General features: G+C 38.1%; 3 protein-coding genes across 6 annotated transcripts; 1 reads left to right on the top strand and 2 right to left on the bottom strand.

Annotated features, from left to right (window-relative positions):
* Positions 1-1,733: 1,733 nt before the first annotated feature.
* Positions 1,734-7,197, top strand: parp16 (poly (ADP-ribose) polymerase family, member 16). The gene is made up of 7 exons (XM_034880139.1): positions 1,734-2,001; positions 2,984-3,180; positions 4,045-4,182; positions 4,266-4,472; positions 5,444-5,615; positions 5,718-5,862; positions 6,335-7,197. Exons 2-7 carry the CDS (start codon positions 2,992-2,994, stop codon positions 6,468-6,470), a joined length of 987 nt encoding a protein of 328 aa, XP_034736030.1. The 5' UTR covers positions 1,734-2,001; positions 2,984-2,991; the 3' UTR covers positions 6,471-7,197.
* A 1,942-nt stretch (positions 7,198-9,139) lies between these two features.
* si:ch73-330k17.3 (cysteine-rich motor neuron 1 protein) lies at positions 9,140-11,044 on the bottom strand. Its single transcript, XM_034880146.1, has 4 exons — positions 10,587-11,044; positions 9,680-9,767; positions 9,398-9,593; positions 9,140-9,277 (listed from the first exon to the last, which is right to left on the bottom strand). The coding sequence occupies exons 1-4, from the start codon at positions 10,972-10,974 to the stop codon at positions 9,218-9,220; spliced, it is 732 nt and encodes a 243-aa protein (XP_034736037.1). The 5' UTR covers positions 10,975-11,044; the 3' UTR covers positions 9,140-9,217.
* Positions 11,045-13,448: 2,404 nt separating this feature from the next.
* On the bottom strand, positions 13,449-20,916 carry ctdspl2a (CTD (carboxy-terminal domain, RNA polymerase II, polypeptide A) small phosphatase like 2a). Of its 4 annotated transcripts, none has more exons than XM_034880113.1 (14): positions 20,653-20,916; positions 18,870-19,081; positions 18,374-18,509; positions 18,054-18,200; positions 17,716-17,943; positions 17,405-17,446; positions 16,839-16,932; positions 16,123-16,234; positions 15,941-16,027; positions 15,786-15,848; positions 15,598-15,677; positions 14,713-14,839; positions 14,534-14,629; positions 13,449-14,224 (listed from the first exon to the last, which is right to left on the bottom strand). In XM_034880113.1, exons 2-14 carry the CDS (start codon positions 19,056-19,058, stop codon positions 14,159-14,161), a joined length of 1,467 nt encoding a protein of 488 aa, XP_034736004.1. In that variant the 5' UTR covers positions 19,059-19,081; positions 20,653-20,916; the 3' UTR covers positions 13,449-14,158. The 4 variants fall into 4 exon arrangements, with proteins under 4 accessions (XP_034736004.1, XP_034736006.1, XP_034736007.1 ...); XM_034880115.1 differs by having other exon boundaries at positions 17,716-17,928; XM_034880116.1 differs by lacking the exon at positions 17,405-17,446.
* Positions 20,917-20,952: the final 36 nt, after the last annotated feature.

Genomic DNA, 20,952 nt, shown 5'->3' with positions numbered 1-20,952 from the left:
GGATATGGGATCCTACTTTGAGGGATAATAATATAACAGGGGATACAACCATTAGCCTATATCACATTTACATTTTTCAGTTCAAACAACATGGCAACAAAGTAGCCTATTGTTGCAAATTTCCTAAAGGCTAGCCTACAGAAACAACTCAAAAACTATAAGTAAAGCATAAAATTAAACAAACAGAAAATAAAATAAAACATTGAAATAGGCTCCAAATAAAATGGATAACAATATTAAAAAATAAAATGTAAAACAACAAAATAAGTACAAAATGTATAAAGATGTAAGTGCAAGGGGATAATGTTTAGTGCTCTTAGTTTAGTGAAAGGCACTGAAGAACAAAAGATTGCAGTACCACGTTCTAATAATTATTTCAATAGATTATTTTATTATAATAATATAATCCTTATAGGGTTTATAAGTTGTAACTCATGCCTTTATCATCAGATGATTGATAAATGATTTACCAATACTTTATAGTTCAGTTATAAACCATAATTGAGATCAACTGTGGGGTTGCCAGGTTGTGAAAAATCTCCCTCCTTTGAAAGAGAGAAACTCACAACCTGGCAACCCAAAGGTTTCTCTTAATAATGCTAAAATGATTTATTAAAGTATTAGTAAATTATTTAGGAACAATTTATAAATCCTTTTTGCTTCACAAAAAATGAGTACATTGTTCCCTAAGGGTAGTCAGTCGTACATCTTCTGAAAGTTTGATAAAGCTTTATGGTGCACCATGTTTAATTTCCATGCATGTTTAGTTTGGAATGGTCAGCAGACCGCTAATGATCTGAAAAGCACAGAGGGTTCATGTGGAAAAAGATGTACAGACAAGCAGAAGTAGATTTCATTTTACTTAACATTTTAGATATATTTACTTCTATGTCCTTGTTAGGACATATTACAAAATAATTCTGAATGAGCTCAAGGTGCATGAGATCCAGATTCAGATGGCAAGAATGAGAAATGAATATTCATGTTCATGACAAATAAGATTGGTTTATCTTTTTTTAAACAAAAGCCTTTGTGTTGGTAGGTGTAGAGATCAGTGTCACGGTAAGCTTTAGGATGATGGATTGTAGGCTGTAAAAGGTCAGATTTCATTCAATGTAATGTCAGCATCAAAATGTGGTTCAGGTACAGCTCTGAACTTTAAAAGTAGATTGTAGGCTATAGTATGCCCTGTTTTAGTCACAAGTTGCAAAAAGTGGTATAGGCCTATTTTTAAGCAGTAAAATGAAACACACACACACACACACAGACACACACACACACACACACACACATACACACACACACACATACACACACACACACACACACACACACATACCCCCCCACACACACACACACACACACACACACACATACACACACACACACACATACACACACACACACACACACACACACACACACACACACACACACACTTATCTTTTGTCTATTTATTTGACTGTATTAGTTTATTTATTTGCCTATGAAGCACTTTTCATGTGGTGTCTGTGAAAGGTGCTAAGCTATATAAATAAACTGTGCTTGCTTGCTTTGCTTCTTTTACAATCTACCAAACCCTTTTTGTTTGGTCTTTCTGCTTTTGACCGTTCATGGCTTTGAGAAGCTGTTAGGGCAGATAATTTTATTTTTCTGCTGTGAAAGCTCTCTGGACAACCATTAGCCTACGTGGAATGCTGCATTCATGTTTCTTCGTAAAATTGTATGTTATTGGTGCTTTTTGCACATAATAGAACGAAGCTGAAAAATGCAAACAAGACATGTATTGACGTTTTTTATCTAAGTTAGCTGTGTGCTTTTCCGCTATACTAATTTACCGACACGGCCCTCTACGCCTTATCATTCCTTATCAACTACCTTTCGTCCATGCATGAAAATTGCTTAATTCTAATCTATTTCTACAGCTGTAGCATGAACGCAGCATTTTGTTCAGCTAGCATTAGCTCTTCCTGCAGTGCTATGAGTTGAGCACGACTAAAGGTAAGTGCAAATAAGGATATAAAACAACTGTCTGTCATGTAAAATAGGTCTGTGTGCCACAAGGATGTAGTTCTTATGTGTGTGTTTTACATCATCAGTAACGTTACACGGTGACAGATATATGATCAGCTCTTCACTTGTTGTAGCTTAGCTAATGTAAGCTAACATAGCTTCCTACTTTCCAATGCTAGTAAAGGGACAACATTACTTGCTGAGCTAGCTACCGAACACGGAAGTAACATAGTGCTTAACTTGACTGTCAAGTGTTGAATTGCTAAATTAGTAGATGGGCTGGTCTTAGCTAGTTACTTGACACGTTGGGTCTCATACGAAGAGCTTCAGTAGTTTTGTATAGTTTATGGTTCACTAGTACAAACAAGCTAGGTGTAATGCCTAATGTTTTATCCGTGTCAGAAAATGCCTTTCCTTCAAAGAGAAGATGAGGTGGGAGAAGACTTCAAGACCAAGATTCTTTTATTGCTCTGGTCATAACAATGTTAATCTCAGGCACCTCAAGGCTCATAAACTACTAAACAACACACAAGTAAAAGCAAAATCTATACAGATAATAATAACTATATGTAATAATGTGTGTAATAATGTAAATATGTATGAAGTAATATAGTTATATAATATAATTTATGTAGGCAGCATTGCAAATTAATAAAACCAAATGTAAAAAGGAATGTATTCATGTATACATGCATAATGAGATGTGCTACGATTGGGTTAGAGCAATTATGCGCTAGTCATTTTAATTTATTAATCGTATAAGTCATTTGGTGTCTGGGAATTGTGATGGAGACAATCAATCAAAAACAAACAGATTTGGATGGAAGTACACATTTTGGCACAACATAACGGTGTTTAATTTCTGTTCGCACTTACATAAGTTGCCATGAGGTACTTGCTGTGCTGTTAACACATAACTTAATATTTGACTGTGCTCCCTTGTGTGCTATCTTATCGCCTTTGCTTGCAGTGCTGGGAATGCAGCCACCACTCCCACCTGAGGCAGTAAGAGAGCTGGTGTGCTCCTGTCTGCACAGAGATCCAGTAGCAGCAGACCTCCGCTGCAGCCTGTTTGTTGCCGCTGCACAGAACTACAAGAGGGACTCTTTGCTCAGACCCTTTCCCCCTAGATACATAAGTGGTGACAATAAGGACTTTGAGGAGCTGGTAAGATATACACATGGTTGACAGTCAAACCCTTTTAAAACACCCTATATTGTAGGAAATATCAAGCACGTACACCATTTGAAGTACCTTAATATTAGATATAATAAGTAAGCAATAAAGGCGGCAAGTAATTGAGAAAAACTTGACTTTTTTCTTTTGTTAAGACAGAATGCCCATGCACACCATGCGTAATGGTGGTGGCATTATACACGTACACTTGGTGGCAGTAATGTTCTGTTAGAGGCAGCAGTTGGTCATTAAAATAAGGTGAGAACAAAACTGCAAGAATGTGGATTAAAAGAATAAACATTTTGAAAAACAGGCTTTGCAAATGTTTAAAAGATATAATAAATATGTAACTGGCAAGAAACATAGGAACAATAAAAAAAACTGTTCATTTACAATAAAACAAAACTCAACACACACTTTAGTGAATCACAGATTAGGACTAAATATTTGAGATGTTTTCATCTTTGAAGGTGCTTGAAAACGTAGATGTATGTCATTGGTGGGTCACCTTAAGTGACTAAAGTGTCAGACTCATCAAAAGTAAGTTTTTATTACTCTGAGAAAGGAAAGGTTGAATCTTCTTATATTCTTCTTCTAATATTTAGGTGGTAGTGAACATATAGATTTGTATCTTGGTTTTTGGGGGCATGGTCGTAATTTAGTAAGAGTCACATGGACAAATGAAATACAGACATTTGTGACATTAATTCAGAGATGACAGTCAGTTTGAGAGAGACACATTTAAAGGCAATACAGCTTCCCCTGCACTGAAAGAGAAGATGAGACCTACTATAGACAGGTTTGGCTAGTCCTGTTGTAGCAATGTGATCAACAAAAGTTAGTTTTCTTCTCAAGTTGGCAGATGTGCATTCTTTGCCTGGTGTGAGGGAGCTGGTGAGACTACGACCCAGAGAGGGAGATCATCATCTGGCTCTCGCACACTGGATTCTCTCTTCAAAGAGCTTCGCTGTGAAGACATTACAGAAAGATGAGGTACATCCCTATAAGCAGAAATACAGAAATGTATTTTACTACTTGCTTTTTTGTTTACAGTGTGTTTCTTCATTCTCTTCCAGTATGCCAAACTTTGTAACCTGACAGAAAATGAAGGGATTTCTGCACCTGTGCCAGACTTCCTGTTTGCGCTGGAGTACTGTGATCAGATGAACGCCAGGTTTGAGAAGATGAGGGAAGGTAGAGATGTCTTCTATGCATTCCACGGAAGCCGCCTGGAAAACTTTCACTCAATCCTGCACAATGGGCTGCACTGTCACCTCAACAAGGTTAGTGCAGTCCTCATCGCTTCATCTCTTCTGTGGCACAATATAGCCTGTTATTGTGCATTTTAATACATAACTGTTGATTTATGGTTCTGTGAAGGCTCCATGCAGAGCTTTTGCGGTAGCCTACGTAAGTGGACTGAAGTTTATACACATATGCCTTGGTGTGTGCGTCGATCTCTTAAAGAAAATAGTAGGGCCAGCGTGTGTGTGCGCGCAGGCGGTGTGTGGTCGATCGAGTGAGAGAGTGACAATGATTTGCTTCGGAGTGAGTCCCGACTGCATAATGAGAGAAACAAAGTGTGTTTCCTCTGTGCTTTCTGACAACAGTCGGAAATCTGTTGCAGGAAAAGATATCCCCCTACTCGGTTTCATGTTGTTTATGGAGAAGAAAGAACAGGAAATGAGTAGAGGGGTATCAGAATCAGAATCAGCTTTATTGATCAGGTATGAAGACACATACGAGGAATTTTCCTTTGAAGCATAGTTGCTCACAATGTGCTTACACATTCAAAACAAACAACCAAACAAACAATATATACACACTAATATAGACACACTAATATATACATACTCTAAACAGAAACAATGTAGAGAGATGAGTGCAATGAAGAGTCCAATAAAAATGATTTAAATGTGGAACATAGTGCAAAGGGTACTGGGATAAATAGTGTTACGTTATTATATTACAAGATGAAGAGTATCAACATTATGAAGCTATGCAAGCTACCAAGTCACGGCAGAGTGACGTCCTTTGCCACGACATGTAGCTTAACTTTTTTGAGAGATCCACGTCAGGCTACGGTGTAGAATCTGGTGTACGGTCGGTCTCTCCACGTAGCTACGTGCCACGACGTCAATTTCACACAAACGCATACATCGGCCTTATGACTTCAAAGAGCTGTTGAGATATCTTTTGTTTGCTAACACAAAAGCTCAATCGTTCTGGTTTCTTCTCTGCATGTTTTGTGCAGAACTCAGTGTTTGGAGAGGGGACCTACCTTACCAGTGACCTCAGCATGGCTGTCCTCTACAGTCCCCACAGCAGCGGCTGGCGAGAAAGTCTCCTGGGTCCACTGCTCAGCTGTGTTGCCTTGTGCGAAGTCATTGATCACCCAGATGTGAAGTGCCAGGTGAAAAAAAAAGGTGTGTAAACCATGTGAATCACAAAATAAAACACATTTAAAATCCTGCAACGCTGATTTTTTTTAAAAATCGTTTCATGTTAAAACTAATTTCCCATTTCAGATTCTGAAAATATTGACCGGCAGCGCTCAAGAGCAAAGAACAGCGAAGGAGGGGACGTACCGGAGAAGTACTTTGTAGTCACCAATAATCAGCTTTTGCGAGTCAAGTACCTGCTTGTTTACTCTCAGAGGAGGCACCTGTCCAGGTAAGAGTCACCCCTGGGTAAAGGATGTAAATGCTGATAAAGTATTGACAAGCCACATTACACAAATCATGTTTTTTGTGTTGTGCAAAGGCCTAGCACATTTCTTTATGAGTTGAAAAACATGCTAGTGCGGCCAAGCAGTACTCAAAGACTTGAAAGGAAGCCAGCAACCCAGTTCTTTAAACATTTGGCAGAACGAAAAATGTTTGAAATATGTTTTCTCCAAAAATAATAGGAAATGGGAATATAGAACAGAAATAGCATCTCAGAAGCTAACAGAAATAAGTAAGTTTAAAAACAACATATGATTTTATAATAACAATTCTTTTTTTTTTTTTAGGATATAGGACCTACACGCATAGTACAATATAGGCCTCTTGTGTTTCTGGAAACAAAATAAAAAATAAGTACATGAGCCGGTTTCTGCTGGTGCTGGTAAACAAAAGGTCATTTTTGTGTTTTTCTTCTTCAGACGTTCCCGCAGCACATCCTGGCTCCTCAGGCACCATTTTGCCGTCATGATGAGTCTCTACCTTCTGCTGCTCATATTCATCGGTGCCTTTAACTCCAACACCTTTGTATCCTTTTGGAACAGACTGTTCAGGTGACGAGTCGACAGGACAGACGTTCTGGATGTTGTCCCCCGTGCCTTCCTGATCACAGACTGACTGGAGGCTTGAGCAAAGATAAAGTTTTATGCACCTTTTATACTGTTTTCTCTCTACAGTTGTTCTTTATTTGTAAAAATCAAACGGTTAATAAGACAATGCTGCATTTCGAAAATGTTATGCAATTTTTTTATCTGTCATTTGTTTGGTTTATTAAATGCCGTTTTTTTCCCCGAAAAAGAGAACACAGTCTTACAAATCAAAGGGTTAAAAGATAAAAACAGCAAAGGGTCAAGCATCATTTTTTTCTTAACGTCTTTTTTTAGTTTGTTAGGTCTTCAGTTCTTAGACATATTAGCACATTAACGGATCGCGTTGACTTATTAGTTCCAGTGACTCCTGATCTGTTGATCAGGCACTAATGACAGTGTCCCAGTTTAAATTCTCCCTTTGTCATGTTCTGATTTTGTGTGACTCCGTTATCTGTAGGGACCTTTTATAACCCATTATTTAAGTGTAACTTTAAGGTATTAAATATAAGGTTTAATAAAGGAAAAACATATGAGGTTATAAATACATGCATTTGGATCACAAAAAGGCTACTGATAACCTCATTTATAATAATTTCAGATATGCTTTTAATAAATTGTGTATTCACTAAAAGGCAACACATTCTGATTAAATGAATTGTTACAATTTTTGACACCAATAAAACACTACTTTTTAAGTTGTTTGAAGGGTTTGAGTGAGGTTAGTTTCTTACAAAATGGATTTTAAAAAAGTGGTAGTGGTTGACTTAAAATGAATATTACACAATATTCCGAGAGATTAATCATGTCTCAGAGAAAGCTCTGCAGCTCATTCCTGTACATCTAAAATCTACTTGAAGGTCACTCCTTCATAATAGTCTTTTGTACTTTTCTATTGTTTTGTGTTGTATTCAAACTTTAACATGGGTTTCCTCTGACAGGGGCACATTTATTACCGCTGGCACGCAGACGGCCCTTTGTTATCCGTTGTTTTTATCAGTAAAAAAAAAAAAAGTGACATCTATATGGGATTGATAACAGAGGCGGCCTGCTTTGGTAACAGATCCTGTCCTGGAACCAGGAAAGTTTGATGTTTTAGCGTTACATATTATTTCTATTTTTTTCTGGTATTCATGATCACGATTCATGATTTTTTCTGGCCAGATTTGTAAACAATTTGAGTACCTTGTATTTTACAATTATTTCATTCAGTTAAGCATAATTGCTTGTCCAGTATTACAGATACAGGACAAGGATCTGTACACTCCTGTTTTCTGCCTGAATAAACACCAGATACGGTATTATTTAGAAATCACAGTCATTTCGTGATGCAACCGACCGACAAGTTAGAAGAAGATGAAAGAAAAGGCAGGCCTTTGTTTTGGTAAAAAAAAACAGTCCTTATTGTGAAATCTTTCAGGTAAACTTCAGAAAGAACTCACATTTGAAGGACACAGAACAAACTGCCCATTGTTGGTCCACACTTTATTCCCTTTCCATACAAGCTTCATTATTGCTGCCTCATAAACCCTCTGTTATTCAATAACCATCAACTGTCAGGGGTGCAGCGATGGCAGAAGGGGACTCAAGACGCTTCTCTTTTTCGTTGAACTATAAAAACTCCCAAAATGGGAACAATTCGAGCAGTGCTAGACGGATATGACGGTTATGTTTACTACATTGCTGTACATGAATGATTTCACTTCATTTCTCTGCCCGGTTAGCATTGTTTCTACTTATTCCAATGCAGGTGTCCAAACTGGTTCACTCAGTCATGAGTCAACATTCACTATAAAGGGATTTACTTGTAGAAGACTAAGCTTGAGAAGATGCTTTCAGCTAAATGCTAATATCTCCATGCTAACTTACTCACCATGGCTGTGTTGATGTTAAGCAGGTATGATGTTTACCTTATTCATCAACTTAGTTAAGCATGCTAACATTTGCTACTTAGTAGTTAACATGAAGTACAGCTGAAGCTGATGGGAAGGTTAGATTTGCAGGAATTTGGTTATAAACCAAAGTATTGGACACAATGTTGTGACCTGATAATGGTGCTACATGAAAAGTCAGGATTTATTCTAAGTGGGGCATGAATGTCTTAGGTTCATGGCAATTCATCCAAGTTGAGATATTTCGGTGTGTACCAAAGTGAAAAACGGATAGGGCCATCTCTTGAGCCACACTTCAAAACCGTATCTCACACTGTTGCATTGTGGGATTAATTGAGACCAAATACTTGGAGTTTGATAAATTTTTCACAGCAAGTGGATTTTTGTACTGATGACTTGAATCTTAACCTTTCATCTATGAGGGGAAATGTGTCTTGCAGGAAGGTAAAAAATAGAGCACACACATGCTTAAACATAACACACACAAAATATACAATGAACTATGTAAAAAAATCCTAAACATGTACCACACAAGCTCCCTAATAACTAGTGATATACAATAAGCTGCCAATCCAATTATCAAGGGTAAGACATTGCCAATGTTCCCACTAGATGAATAAAACCAAAGAAAGTACAGGATGACATGTCATATTTATTCCTCATGCTTTAATAAAACATTAGTTTTACATTTTAACATTCATGTTTACATTGCATACAAAAGATTGTTGGAAAAATAGTTTTCAAGTTATACACAAAGTTTTTAGATAGCTGCCTTTTTGCACTTTGCTACATGAAACTGAAGATTTCTTCTCTTTACAAAAGGTAGTTACTTCGTTGCGTTTGGACAGGCTGGGACAAAACACAGAAAATGGCCCTCAGGATGACTCTACCGAGTTAAAAAAAAAAAAAAAAACTGTTAGATTAGCAGTTACAGTACTTTAAGGCAGTACAGCATAATGATGAAATACAGGTTAAAATAGCTTTCTTGTACTTTTCCCCCACCTACCTGTAGGTTGTTGTGGCATACAGTATTATGAGTGGCTGTCAGGTGAGCGTGCACACACTTCCCAAAGTGGTGTAGACAGGAGGAATCAGATGGGGTGCAGGTCTGAGGGCATGATGGGGGTTTCAGCACCAGACAGCTTGAACAGGAGGTGTGTTGGCAGGAGCCCTGACACGATATCTGCTCCAGAGAGACAGACCTGAAGAGCAGGAAATTCAGATTTCTGATAGAAAATCAGTACAAGAAGATAATAAAGTAAAAAATTCTTCTCCTTCTTTTAGTCACCTGGCAGCGCAGATTTCTGAGGGGTTGGCCTGACAGTATTCCCTGGTGCATTCTGGGTGACAGCTCTCTGGATCCAACGATTCAATCACTGCTCAAAAAACGTTAAACACTGAATAAGAAATAATTCACAAGCCATATTAGATACATCAAATTTAATATTTACATCTTTCCCTGTGCAGTAACAAAACATTACCATCTCTAATTTCATACTACGTCTGATACAATATTGATAACGGTGACTACTCTATTCACCATGAGGAGATAAGAGGTGTAATTATGCCTTAACTGTAGGCAGAAACCTTCGAATCAAGGGAAGCTTTGAGCACACTATCAGTCTTCACAGTTGATAAACAAGATTTACCACATTGGCACCATTCCCACTACAATGATACAAAATTATACTGAATTTTACAGGAAAATCTTGTTCTTCATACTTTTATTTATGTCATGGCTATAGCAATTAGTTTAATAAATAATATCAGTTTTTTGTGTGATAGAATAATGCATTGCTATAGGTTAAACAGTAAATATATTACAGTAATACAGTATATAAAATAATCAAAACTAGATCCCCCTCCAACAGCTTGAATTTATCTGTGATTATACATTATTATGAAAAAAAATTAATTCTACTGCATGATTGGTACTTTATATTTTCTACTTTAAGTGCATTTCACTAATAATACTTCTGTACTTTTACTTACCATTTTGACTACAGGCCTGTAATGGAGTATTTATATTACAACATGTTTTATATTATTGCCTCTTTGTGATTGATGCATCTTTTTTCATATAAATTAAGTGGGGGATTAATGTATTCATTTGGCTCACTGTGGCAAATTACATAAATGAATGATTAAAAGGTCATCACCTGCTTGTTAATTGAGGTTATAAACCATAAACTCACCTGCTTTACAGATGCCTTTGCGCTCTGGGTCTGGTTTGTCAGCTGCTGAGTCCTGGTAAACACACACCAGTCCCTTATCACACTTGCCCAGATAGTCCCATGTTCCTCCACAGGTCTCTCCCTCTGCTCTGGCACAAACGCGGCAGCAGCCACACACACCTGTTGTGACACCACCTTTACACTGGAGCTTCAGTGCCCGCCGGGAGGAGCAGTGTATCTGCTCGCAGGGGGGGCAATGAAGGGCCTGAAGCTGCTGAGATGCTCCAGAAGGCATTTCCTGTGACCCCAACGCCCCCATCAAGGCACTCAAAAAGAAGAGCAGCCACATCCTTGAACAACCAAATGTTCTACTGAGGTGAGAACACCTGGCAGCACTTTTAATATACATGTCGGCCCCTGGGATAACATACCAGCAGGACTTTATAGTTTATGAGCCACAACCTCCACCCCTCACCAGCAGCCAATAGACGAGGACAGGGGGGTTTTCACTAGGTGGATTAACTCTAAATACACAGTAAATTATTCCCATGTCTTATCTTCACACTATCAACAGTGTTGGATTTTGTTTTGAAATCATTCTTCCTTTTGAACACCTGTTAGATAAGTCTGATGAAGACTGGCCCCCTTTGTATTTGGAGTCTAATGACCTCTGGAAGGGGCAATTCAGTGCACACCTACAATCAGGTAATGACCTATTTCTTGAAAGAACAAAAGCAGGCTATCTGATCAGAACATCTCGTAAGTTTCCTATCTCTAAATAAAAAGTCAGACAGGTTGTGTACATAATAAAAGATACAAAGTTACGCTGGAGGATTCAATATAAATGCCCTATTATTTTTACCTGGCTTTCTTTTTACAGAGCAGAAAGCCGCTGAAGAGAACAATAGGTTAACTTATAAAAATCACACTTATGTTTTTCAGCCAGGTACAATGGGAATGCAAGGTGATCAAAAAATTACCAGCTTATTCAACAAAAAAAGGTACATATCATAATTGTGATTTCAACTGCAACAGCGACTAATGATAAAAATGACTTGCTTTGTACTTTAAGAATGAGGCAAAGCATTATACAGCATTTCTGTGTTTTTTTAGCCTTATAACAAAGTAACAGTACTTATTTGGCAACAGTAAATTTAGATAAATAGAAGTGCATTTGGTTCATTACAGTCACTAATATATGTGTAATGAAAGTTGTCAATCTTGAAATTATAGATTTTACTCTTTAAAGAGAAGTGTTACACTTGAAACAGGCAGTCGAGCAACACAGTCCTTTATTCACACTGTGACTTCCTTTAGGATACTTTTTCTTTACTACTTAAAATCTTTATTAATATTTGCAACATGTGCAACTGTTTTTAGGGGTCACTTGAGTAAAGTACGTTTCAGAAGAGGCTTACTTTTTTTTACACATTCTAAACATTTCTAACAGATTTAATTTTAAATACTTTGTGGTAATGATGAACCCATCTCAGTGTTTAAAATGTCATTAGCTTTCAAAATGAAATAAAGAGATAGTGTGTTACACAATAGGTTGCCATATTAAAACAAAGTTTTTTTTTAAAACTTAAAAACAAGAGTGTAATGATTTGAGTGGCTTAAAGTATTCAGTTTTACGGTTCTGAGTGATGTATACTAGATCTGTCTATCAATTAACTAACTACCTAACTAACTAACTAACTCACTCCACTACAGCCATTCCAGTTAAATTTATGAATGAAACTGTGCTGTCAATCTTCTGCTGTAGAGTTCAAGGATTGTGCAGAAGAAAGAATTACTACCAGTTTGTTCAAAAGCCATTAGATTTTTTAACAAACAGTTTAACAATGCCAAGAGAAACCATTTTGGGGCTGGTTTGTCCCAAAAGACCCTTTTCACTGCAGACGTAACTACACTGACAAAGGAAGCTTTCAGTTCGTTGTTCTTGGAACTCATGCAAAAGTACATGTTGTATCTTCAACCCTGCAATCTTTACTTTATTCAGGTTTTTCTCAAGACTCACAGGCGCTTTAGTTGTTCAGGTCTAACAAAAAAAGACTATTGAAGTGGATACTTTCAAACTTTAAATTAGCTTTACCTTTCAAGATATTCTTTCAGATTTAAAAAGAACATCTAAAAATGCATACTGAAATGCAGAGTAGTAAATCAGAAATTTCAGTCACATAATTAAACATAAATCTTTCTCTTGTACGTCCATGAACCAATTTCAACTCAAGATTAACTTACGTTTGTTGTACAGCTATCAGAAAGGAACACCTACAATTCCATGAAAACTGAGCAAAGTGAGGACAGTGTGATATGGTATAAAATCGTCTTTTATCTTGCAATTATGTTGTTTGCTGTAATCACTGTATTAAGATAGAATCATTTACAAACTACTAATGGGCAAAAATAGCAAGTACTTTCATAAAAATTAGAAAAATTCATAAATATACCCAACGTTGTGTATTTTAATAAGGAGGCTCGGAGTCGTATAAAAATGTATTTATTTTCATCGAGTAACACTGAATACAACAGGAGTGATCGTTCAATAGCCAACAAAACTTGGGACTCCAACATCATAAAGATCGCACATACAAGACGTCTCGGAAAACAAGATTCCAAAGGAAACATGTTGGCAATTTGCTGGTGCTTTAATTTAATTTCTCCCCACATAACAAATTAGAGGTGATACACACCTGTATAGAAAAGTGACAAGATTTTACATCAACTTACAAAGGGCTGGATGCCAAAGTGCAAGATGCCTGACCCCCTCCCCCCCCCCGTCAAATACAAATCTCCAAAATTAAAATTCAGCCATTATGGCTTTGTATTCAGCTGACCCAAGTCTAGCTTACATTACATAAATTTAAAATATTGTTTCAGAAACATTTTTCTCCCAAAGTTACTTTCCTTTTTTTTTTTTTAACTGCACCTTATTACAGACAACTGCACGTAATGGAGTAAAGCATCACAGGAATAATGCAGGCATTGACAGAAAAGCAGTTTATCAACAACTTCAAACATAACACACTAACATTTTGTTGGTTTATAAAAGCAACCGAATCAAAGAATACATACTAAAATCTGAAGTGAAAATAAAATGCCTTAAAAACCTTGAAGAAAAAAACAAAACAAAACTACCAGTATGTACATATATTTACAAGTAAATCGAGTGAATATAATACAAGTTTGACTGGCCGTTCAAGGACAGGCTGAAGCCACCAGGGTCCATATAATCCAACACTGCATGACATTCAGTTTTGTCAATCCAAAATAGTTCTTAAAAGACAAAATACCTTCCAGGAAGCCGCCTTCAAAGTCGCACTAAAAACAAGCGAGCAAAAAGTGAAAAGTCTGTCGCCGTGTGCGGGGTCTGTTTGTTCGGATTCTGGTTTGAGTAGGTATGTATAAAAACATCCAGGGCTTTTTGACTCAAACACAAACTTTCAATTTTTCTTCCATGATAACATTTTTTTCTTCTTTTTTTAATAATGGCAATTTTTGCAAAAGAGAAATCTGTTGAATATATTCTTCCGGAAGTTTTTCTTCCCAATGTTGTCACTATCTTGAACTAAGAAACGAACACAACGTCATCAGTCTGGAGGAAGCAGGTTGTGCAAACGAAACTGTTCTCGAATGTGCGGTCTGACATCTTCATTCTGTGAAAGAGAGAGGGAAGAGATCAAAAGTGGAAGAAAACAGACTTTTCAGTTCAGTGTTGATGACTAACGCCAAGTCCTAACAGACAGCTTTGTTCAACCGGAAATTTGCTAAATCGGTCAAATGCAGCAGATTCCTAACGGAGCTGTGTCACCACAACGGTGGTCATTGTTTTTCGTTGTGCTGTTGACACGTTACAATCAGTTTCTATCTGGCCTATCACAAACTATTAATCGTTGTACTCCAAGTCCAAATTTAGTTGCATTAGAGTTTCTGTCAGTCTAACTAGAAGAGGTCTTCAAACTTACCAACTCCACGAGCTTCTCGAGGAAAGGAACAAGCTTTAGAAGCTCATTGTCATTTCTATCCACGAACCAACTCTCAATAGGGATTCCATTGGAAAGCTGCAAAAGACATCTATGCTTTAGTATCACAGTGACACAGAAACATTGGTAGAGTAGACACAGCGTTTTAATTAAAGTTGTACCTGATAGGCAAAGGCTTGGGGAGAGTTGTCGATTATTATGGTCTTGGAAAGATCCCGTCCGAGAATGTTTAGGTCTTTAATATAGTTTCCTTGAACACACACACAGTGCTCACGAAATAGCCTATGTCTAAAAGAAACACAAAAAAGAGAGAGAGAAAGAATATTCCTAAGTTAAAACATGCAGATTAAACTAAGAACCAAACTGATGATCGGCCAAGTGGAGTATTTAAAAAGGTCATATTGATCACGTGTGGTGATTATCCTCATTTATTTGACAGCATTCGTTTCCTTTTGCAGAAGACTTGTCGACGTTTTGATGCAACCTTTAGAGCAGCCACTTATGTAACAGTGAGTGTCTGCTTTCTATTAGCAAAACAAGTTATTTCCTCTCATTTGTTCATTTGACAAAAAGGAGAGAAAGTTACTGCTGCATCCTCCCAGACTTGTGAGCATATTGTATTTATGGCTGAGTATAACTGACAAATCAGAAGTGTGGAGGACCAAATCACTAAGCATGGGTGTGTTCAGATGATCAACACACACATCAATACACATATCAATGCTTGTTCAACTGCTGCTAGCTTGCTACAACGAGCAAACATGATTAACTCGAAAATAATTACAGAACCATGGAAACCATTCCATTACAAAACAACAACGAGGAAGTAAATTTGATGTCAAGCAGCAAATTTATTTGTATTTATTTGTGAGGATGTTTAAAAGGTTGGAAGAGAAAGCAGCAAAGAGCTCGAGCCTTTTTGGTCAGGCTGACAAACATATGTCTGTCTCTAGCTTTGTTGTGGTTGCACAACCTGTAAAATCTATATCATTTATTATAAAAGCATATTTTAAAGAACAGTTTCAGAGTCTTGTGTTGTCACTGACCTGACCAACTGTTTTTTCGGATCCAGGATGTTAAGCAACTTGTCGGCGTACACTTTCTTTGAAGCCGTGAAAAGAATAATCTGAAATTGTAATGGACAGCAGACATAAATGAGTAATATGTCAACTTAGAGCAGGTCAGATTACACAGATACTGTCTAGAGTCTCACGAAATTAGAGTTGCATCTCACCTCATACATTTGAGACATGCGCTCAAGAAACTCACGGAAAAAGGGCCTCAGCCGAACGTACACCTTTAGATTAAAAACATAACAGAAGAAATGTAATCACAGCAGCAAGCAAATGGAGACCTTTCAATTAGAGAATGACATTTAACAGTGAGTACCTGGTATATTACATCTTGAAAAAGCACAGGGAATGTCAGGGCTGCGTCTTCTAGCTCATTCAAACTACAGTGGACCAGAGTTTCGTCCTGACAACAGAAAAACAAAAGAAAATCAGAAAAAAGAAAAAAAATCCATTACAGTCAATTTACTTTAAATATGAGATACAGCACATGAAACGGACCAGATCCAAGACGAGAGAAAACTCTGGTGTGCTGCGTGTTTTCAAAGGTAACGCTGGCTTGCGTGTTAACTGCTCTTCTGTCAGCGGAGGCACGTGCTTGATGAAGAAGTACCTTAAAAGCAGAGAAACAATTCAAAAAGAGAGACTCATTTAACAAAATAGGAGTGTCCCAACAAAGAGCAACACTTTAAAAACAAGGAACATTGTAATTATGGTGTTGGTCACCCCAGCTGAAATGTTAAGTAAGGGCACTGAGTTTGTCTTGTCGCCAAATAATGACCAGATAATGTCAACTTATATTTCGACACTAAAGGGGTCTGAACAGATGTAAAGAAGAGTTCAAAGTGAATGGACTGAACTAAGAGAAATAAAAGCTTTAGTCTAATGAAACACAGTAGTGGCATTAACATAGGGCCAAGTAATCACAGAGTCCTGTTTCTGCTGCCATCTAGTGGTAGTTTCACATTGCAGCGAGCTCCGGCCACCTACCAACGTGCAATGTCACCTTGGAAGTGAGACTATACATCGATCACAGTCTGTGTTGTTAAAAAGGTGTAGAGTTGAAATTTTAACCCCAAAATCAATCTCAATTTACAGCACCTCGTTTTTTAAGAATAATTTTAAATAAATAGATAGATAGATAGATAGATAGATAGATAGATAGATAGGTAGGGTGGGTAGGTAGATTGTTTTAAGTTGCTGAAAAATCAACTTACGGATCAAAAACTTCCCATTCCTCTTCATATGAAGTTTCTGGAGGAGCTGAAGGTAATGCATGTGGGTAACCACCGTCTGGCATACAACCAGGAGCTGATGAAGACAGACGGATGGAAAAGGAGTTCAAATATTATGTTCTTGCATAACGAAGAGCAGACATCATCGTCCGGAGTCACCTCTGTTCCACTAGATCCTGTAAATCAACCTCACATTCAACCTCTCTGTCATCGGCCTGTCATGACGCCTCACCTCGAGTTCTGCTGTCCATATTCTAATATAAATCTGCATCCACTACAGGATCTGCTATTAGAAGTTGAAACCAAAGTTAAACAACCATTGATTAAGAATAGGTTTACCCACTATGGACCAGGGCTCATTAGAAATGTTAAAGGCTGCTAGAGAAATGACACGTTGAATATTAGATCATTCTTTTAAAAACAGCCAGCCTTATCTAAACATATGGAGTAAAACACACAACATACTGTTGAGAAAGGCTCTGTTCCAAGGCTGGATGTTTTTCAAGTTATCACAAATGTCAACGGAATTTTGAATGAGGTTTTCTTACTTCTGAAACAGAACCTGGACATTCCAGCTCGACTTTGTCCCTCTATTGTTTAACCCTACAGCAGAGGTTACAGCTATGTTAACAGTCTGATTGTAAAAGACACAGACAGTGACTGACTTAGCATATGTTTCCAAAGAAAAATGTCAAGTTTCAAAAATCTGTGTCCAAGAAGACAATTTATTTGATTTAAACATCCTATTAGTGTAAACCCCACCCAGTCATCAAAGCAGGTTCAAATAAATATTATGAACTGTCTGCATTTAGTATTTACTTTCTGGAGGCGTGACACTCTAATGTGAGAATGGACGTACCCGTTAATGGTGGCATGTCAGTTTCGGTGACTATTTCTCCTTCTTCTATGGTTGTATCAGAGGTGATCTGAAGCCTGTGCGGTAACATCGGGACTGGGTGACACGGAGTGATGCCCTCTGTAGATGTGAGAGTGCTGCTTGGCATTTCTTCTGCCGGCTCGATGTCCAACTGCTTCATGATTTCCTCTGCCTCAATCGCTTGGCCAGGGGAGTCTGAACCGGGAGTGGCTGAATACATTACAGTACAGTTTTGTCAAATTTCACAGAAGCAATTTTTTTTTTTTTAACAATCCAAAATATTTTTCAGACAGGAATATCGAAGGACTCGTTTGTATTACCAGTTTTAGTTGCTGGTGAGAAAAAGTTGAAGACTGGAGAGAAGATGGTTCCGAGCAGGGTGGTGCGTGGTGGGCTGCTCGCTGCCTCTACAGGGACCTCTAGTTTACCGTTCGGTTTCATGGGTTTACTGTTGCATGTCATCGTGTCTATAAAAACAACAACTCTTGAATAACAACTCAAAAAGAAACTATTTGTATAGATTTCTGTATGTGGTTTCATTCTTTTGTAAACTTGGAAAAAAGGCATTAGATGTAATCTATTACACTGTTGTCAAAATGAGACATTTCTTTTAGAACACTTCTTACTGGGTCTTTAATACCTTTATGTGGACTTTTCCGGCAAACTCTTGAGACTGTTTTGTTGGAAAGGCCTCTAGTCTGTGGCGTTGATGTAATTAGATCGGTCTCAGAATTACAATCAATACGACTCCTCTTTGCAGGAATATCCTGCTCCACCTGACAAAAACAAAAAACAGGAATACAGCACCAATCAAGGTTACAAATCATTCACGTTTCATCTTTTGGTGGATTTTTAGTCTTTAAATCTGAAACTCTCAAATTTGTTATAATGAGAAATAGATTAGTAGCATTGTAAAAAAAAAAGAAAAAAAAGTTATGGCAGGAAATGTTCATAACACCAATTAAATCACGGTACTACTGTGTCTCAATACATGCCAAAAAAGTAAATAAATAAATATAATTTGATTTAATTGTCTTGTAATTAGTAGTGGTGTGTGCTCCTACAATGCATCACTATCTTACAGCAGCAACATTTAAATTATGAAAGAGCAGCTGTGAATTCTGATGTAAGCCCACCTTGACGGCATTTCCTCGGATGAATTTCTTTATAGTGGAGAACAGGCCTGTTTCATTCTTCTGCATTTTGCCACGACCTCTCACCGGGGATGGCTCCACTTCACGGTGTTTCCGTTTAGCCTGGGTCAGGTGGGTTCGACGCCCTAAGTTTGGCTGCTGAGGAGCTTTACGCACTCTCAGCCTCATCATGCTCCAACGTCACATAGAAAATTCTGACAAGGGGGAAAGAAGACACCTTGCTTTGAAAATAAAAAAGGTCAAAACATGAGCCATGCTGTCTTTTGTCTTATTTTCTGTCTATTTCCTGCTGGACCTTGTGGTGGGGAAAGGCCTTGATTGAAGACATCATTTCCCTTACTGCCTAATCTGAAGAGAGGTTTGGCCACCAGTCCCCCTGGTGTCCAAAGAATTGTTATTTTTTATTAATTTAGTTTTAAAGGATTATAATTTATGTAAAACAGTGATTCTCTTTCTTTAGAATTTCAGTGGTCTTAGTTGATCCTTTGGTAGACCAACGTTAATTTAACTTTGGGTCCCTGGTCCCTACACTGAGAACCGTGTGTGTGTGTGTGTGTGTGTGTGTGTGTCAGTCAAGAGAGAGAATGGGAGAAGGAAATTTGTGTGAGGTGGACCTGTTCACCACAGACCCAAAGCTTCTCCGCTGCTACAGTCTCTTTATGTGGCACATTTTGTTTGGCAAATTGTCTGGGTGACTTCTTATATCATAAGAAGGTAAGACAATGTGTAATCAAGTGATGACTGATTAACATTAATGTAAATGCCCACATGTTGATACCACAATGCAAAGGCCCTTAACCCTAGTTTTGCACATGTAGGCTAAGATATGACTTGACTTTTATCCATTTCTTTGCACTTAACTCTCCAGAAAGTGCCATTTAATGGTTTATTTTCCCAAAGAAATTCCTGGGGGGCATACCCCCCCCAGACATAACAAATCCCAATTTAAACCCTGAAGGATGATGATGCTAATAGAGCCAAAGAGATTACTTTGTACGCCGCAAAATGTGGGTTGGCCCCACCAAATCTTTGGCAGCTCCACTACTGTGAATTGACGTTACAAACTGTTTTAACATTATTTCGCCAATATGACATGACTGTACTTTCACTGTGAGTATCAGAAAATCAATTATGATAAACTCATATTTTCCCCTTGGTTGTCACAGCCATTTAACAAGAATACAAACAAAGTTTAGAGCAAAACTTCTCAAAACGGAAATGAGAGGCCTTTAATATGTTCAAACTAAGCTGGTGTTTCGTAAAAACGCTTGATGTATGCATGTTGTTTCGTCAATTATGCTCCAGCTTTATTAGCTACTTGTTGCTAAATCAGATCTGGTAGCATAACAGCAGCGCTGACGGTCGTTAACTAACGTTAACAGCGACGTCAGATAGAACTTACTTAACCATATGCTGTCGGTGGGTTTGTGGCTAGTTAACGCAGGTTGCTACAGTTAGCTTTCAGGCTAACAAAACGCCAATGGCAGCAAAAGCAAGGCCGTGACATTATTCGTCAGTTCCCACAGCACGTCTAACACGTGCGCCGTAAACAAATGCGTTTATCATTACAACTATCCGTTAATTCATCGATAAAATAAAACTATTCATCAGCTAGTTGCGCTCTGGCTAACGCGTCATTTTGTTCGCTTCCATAGTTATGTTCAGCCATTAGACTACGCCCCCTTGGTTGGCTAATGTTAGCCGCTAGCTAGCATCAGTCAGGCTAACTATTTTTGTTTACATGTTGACGTTGTTTGTTACTTACTGGTGATCTAGGAAGCTCTTCAAAACTTGCCGCAGCTCTCGGCCACGACCGTGGCGACCACCGGTAGAGGTCGGGCCGTGGTTGTTGTTGCCAGCTGTGTCTGTAGCTCGATAGCTACGCTAGTCACAGACCAAACATGTCCGCGGACGCCATTTCCCGCCTCATCACAAACATAACGTTGGTGGTGCGCAGGGGAATGCGACACACACGTAGTGGAACCACTGTCTATGGAACCAACGTGGCGGAGTCAACCGAAAAAAGGGCTATGTTGCGTGTGCGCAGCTGGACTGACAGTCTCTA

The sequence above is a fragment of the Etheostoma cragini genome, chromosome 8, assembly GCF_013103735.1.
Source record: "Etheostoma cragini isolate CJK2018 chromosome 8, CSU_Ecrag_1.0, whole genome shotgun sequence".
NCBI classification, from domain to species: Eukaryota; Metazoa; Chordata; class Actinopteri; order Perciformes; family Percidae; genus Etheostoma; species Etheostoma cragini.
This window is presented reverse-complemented; position numbering and strand designations above follow the sequence as displayed.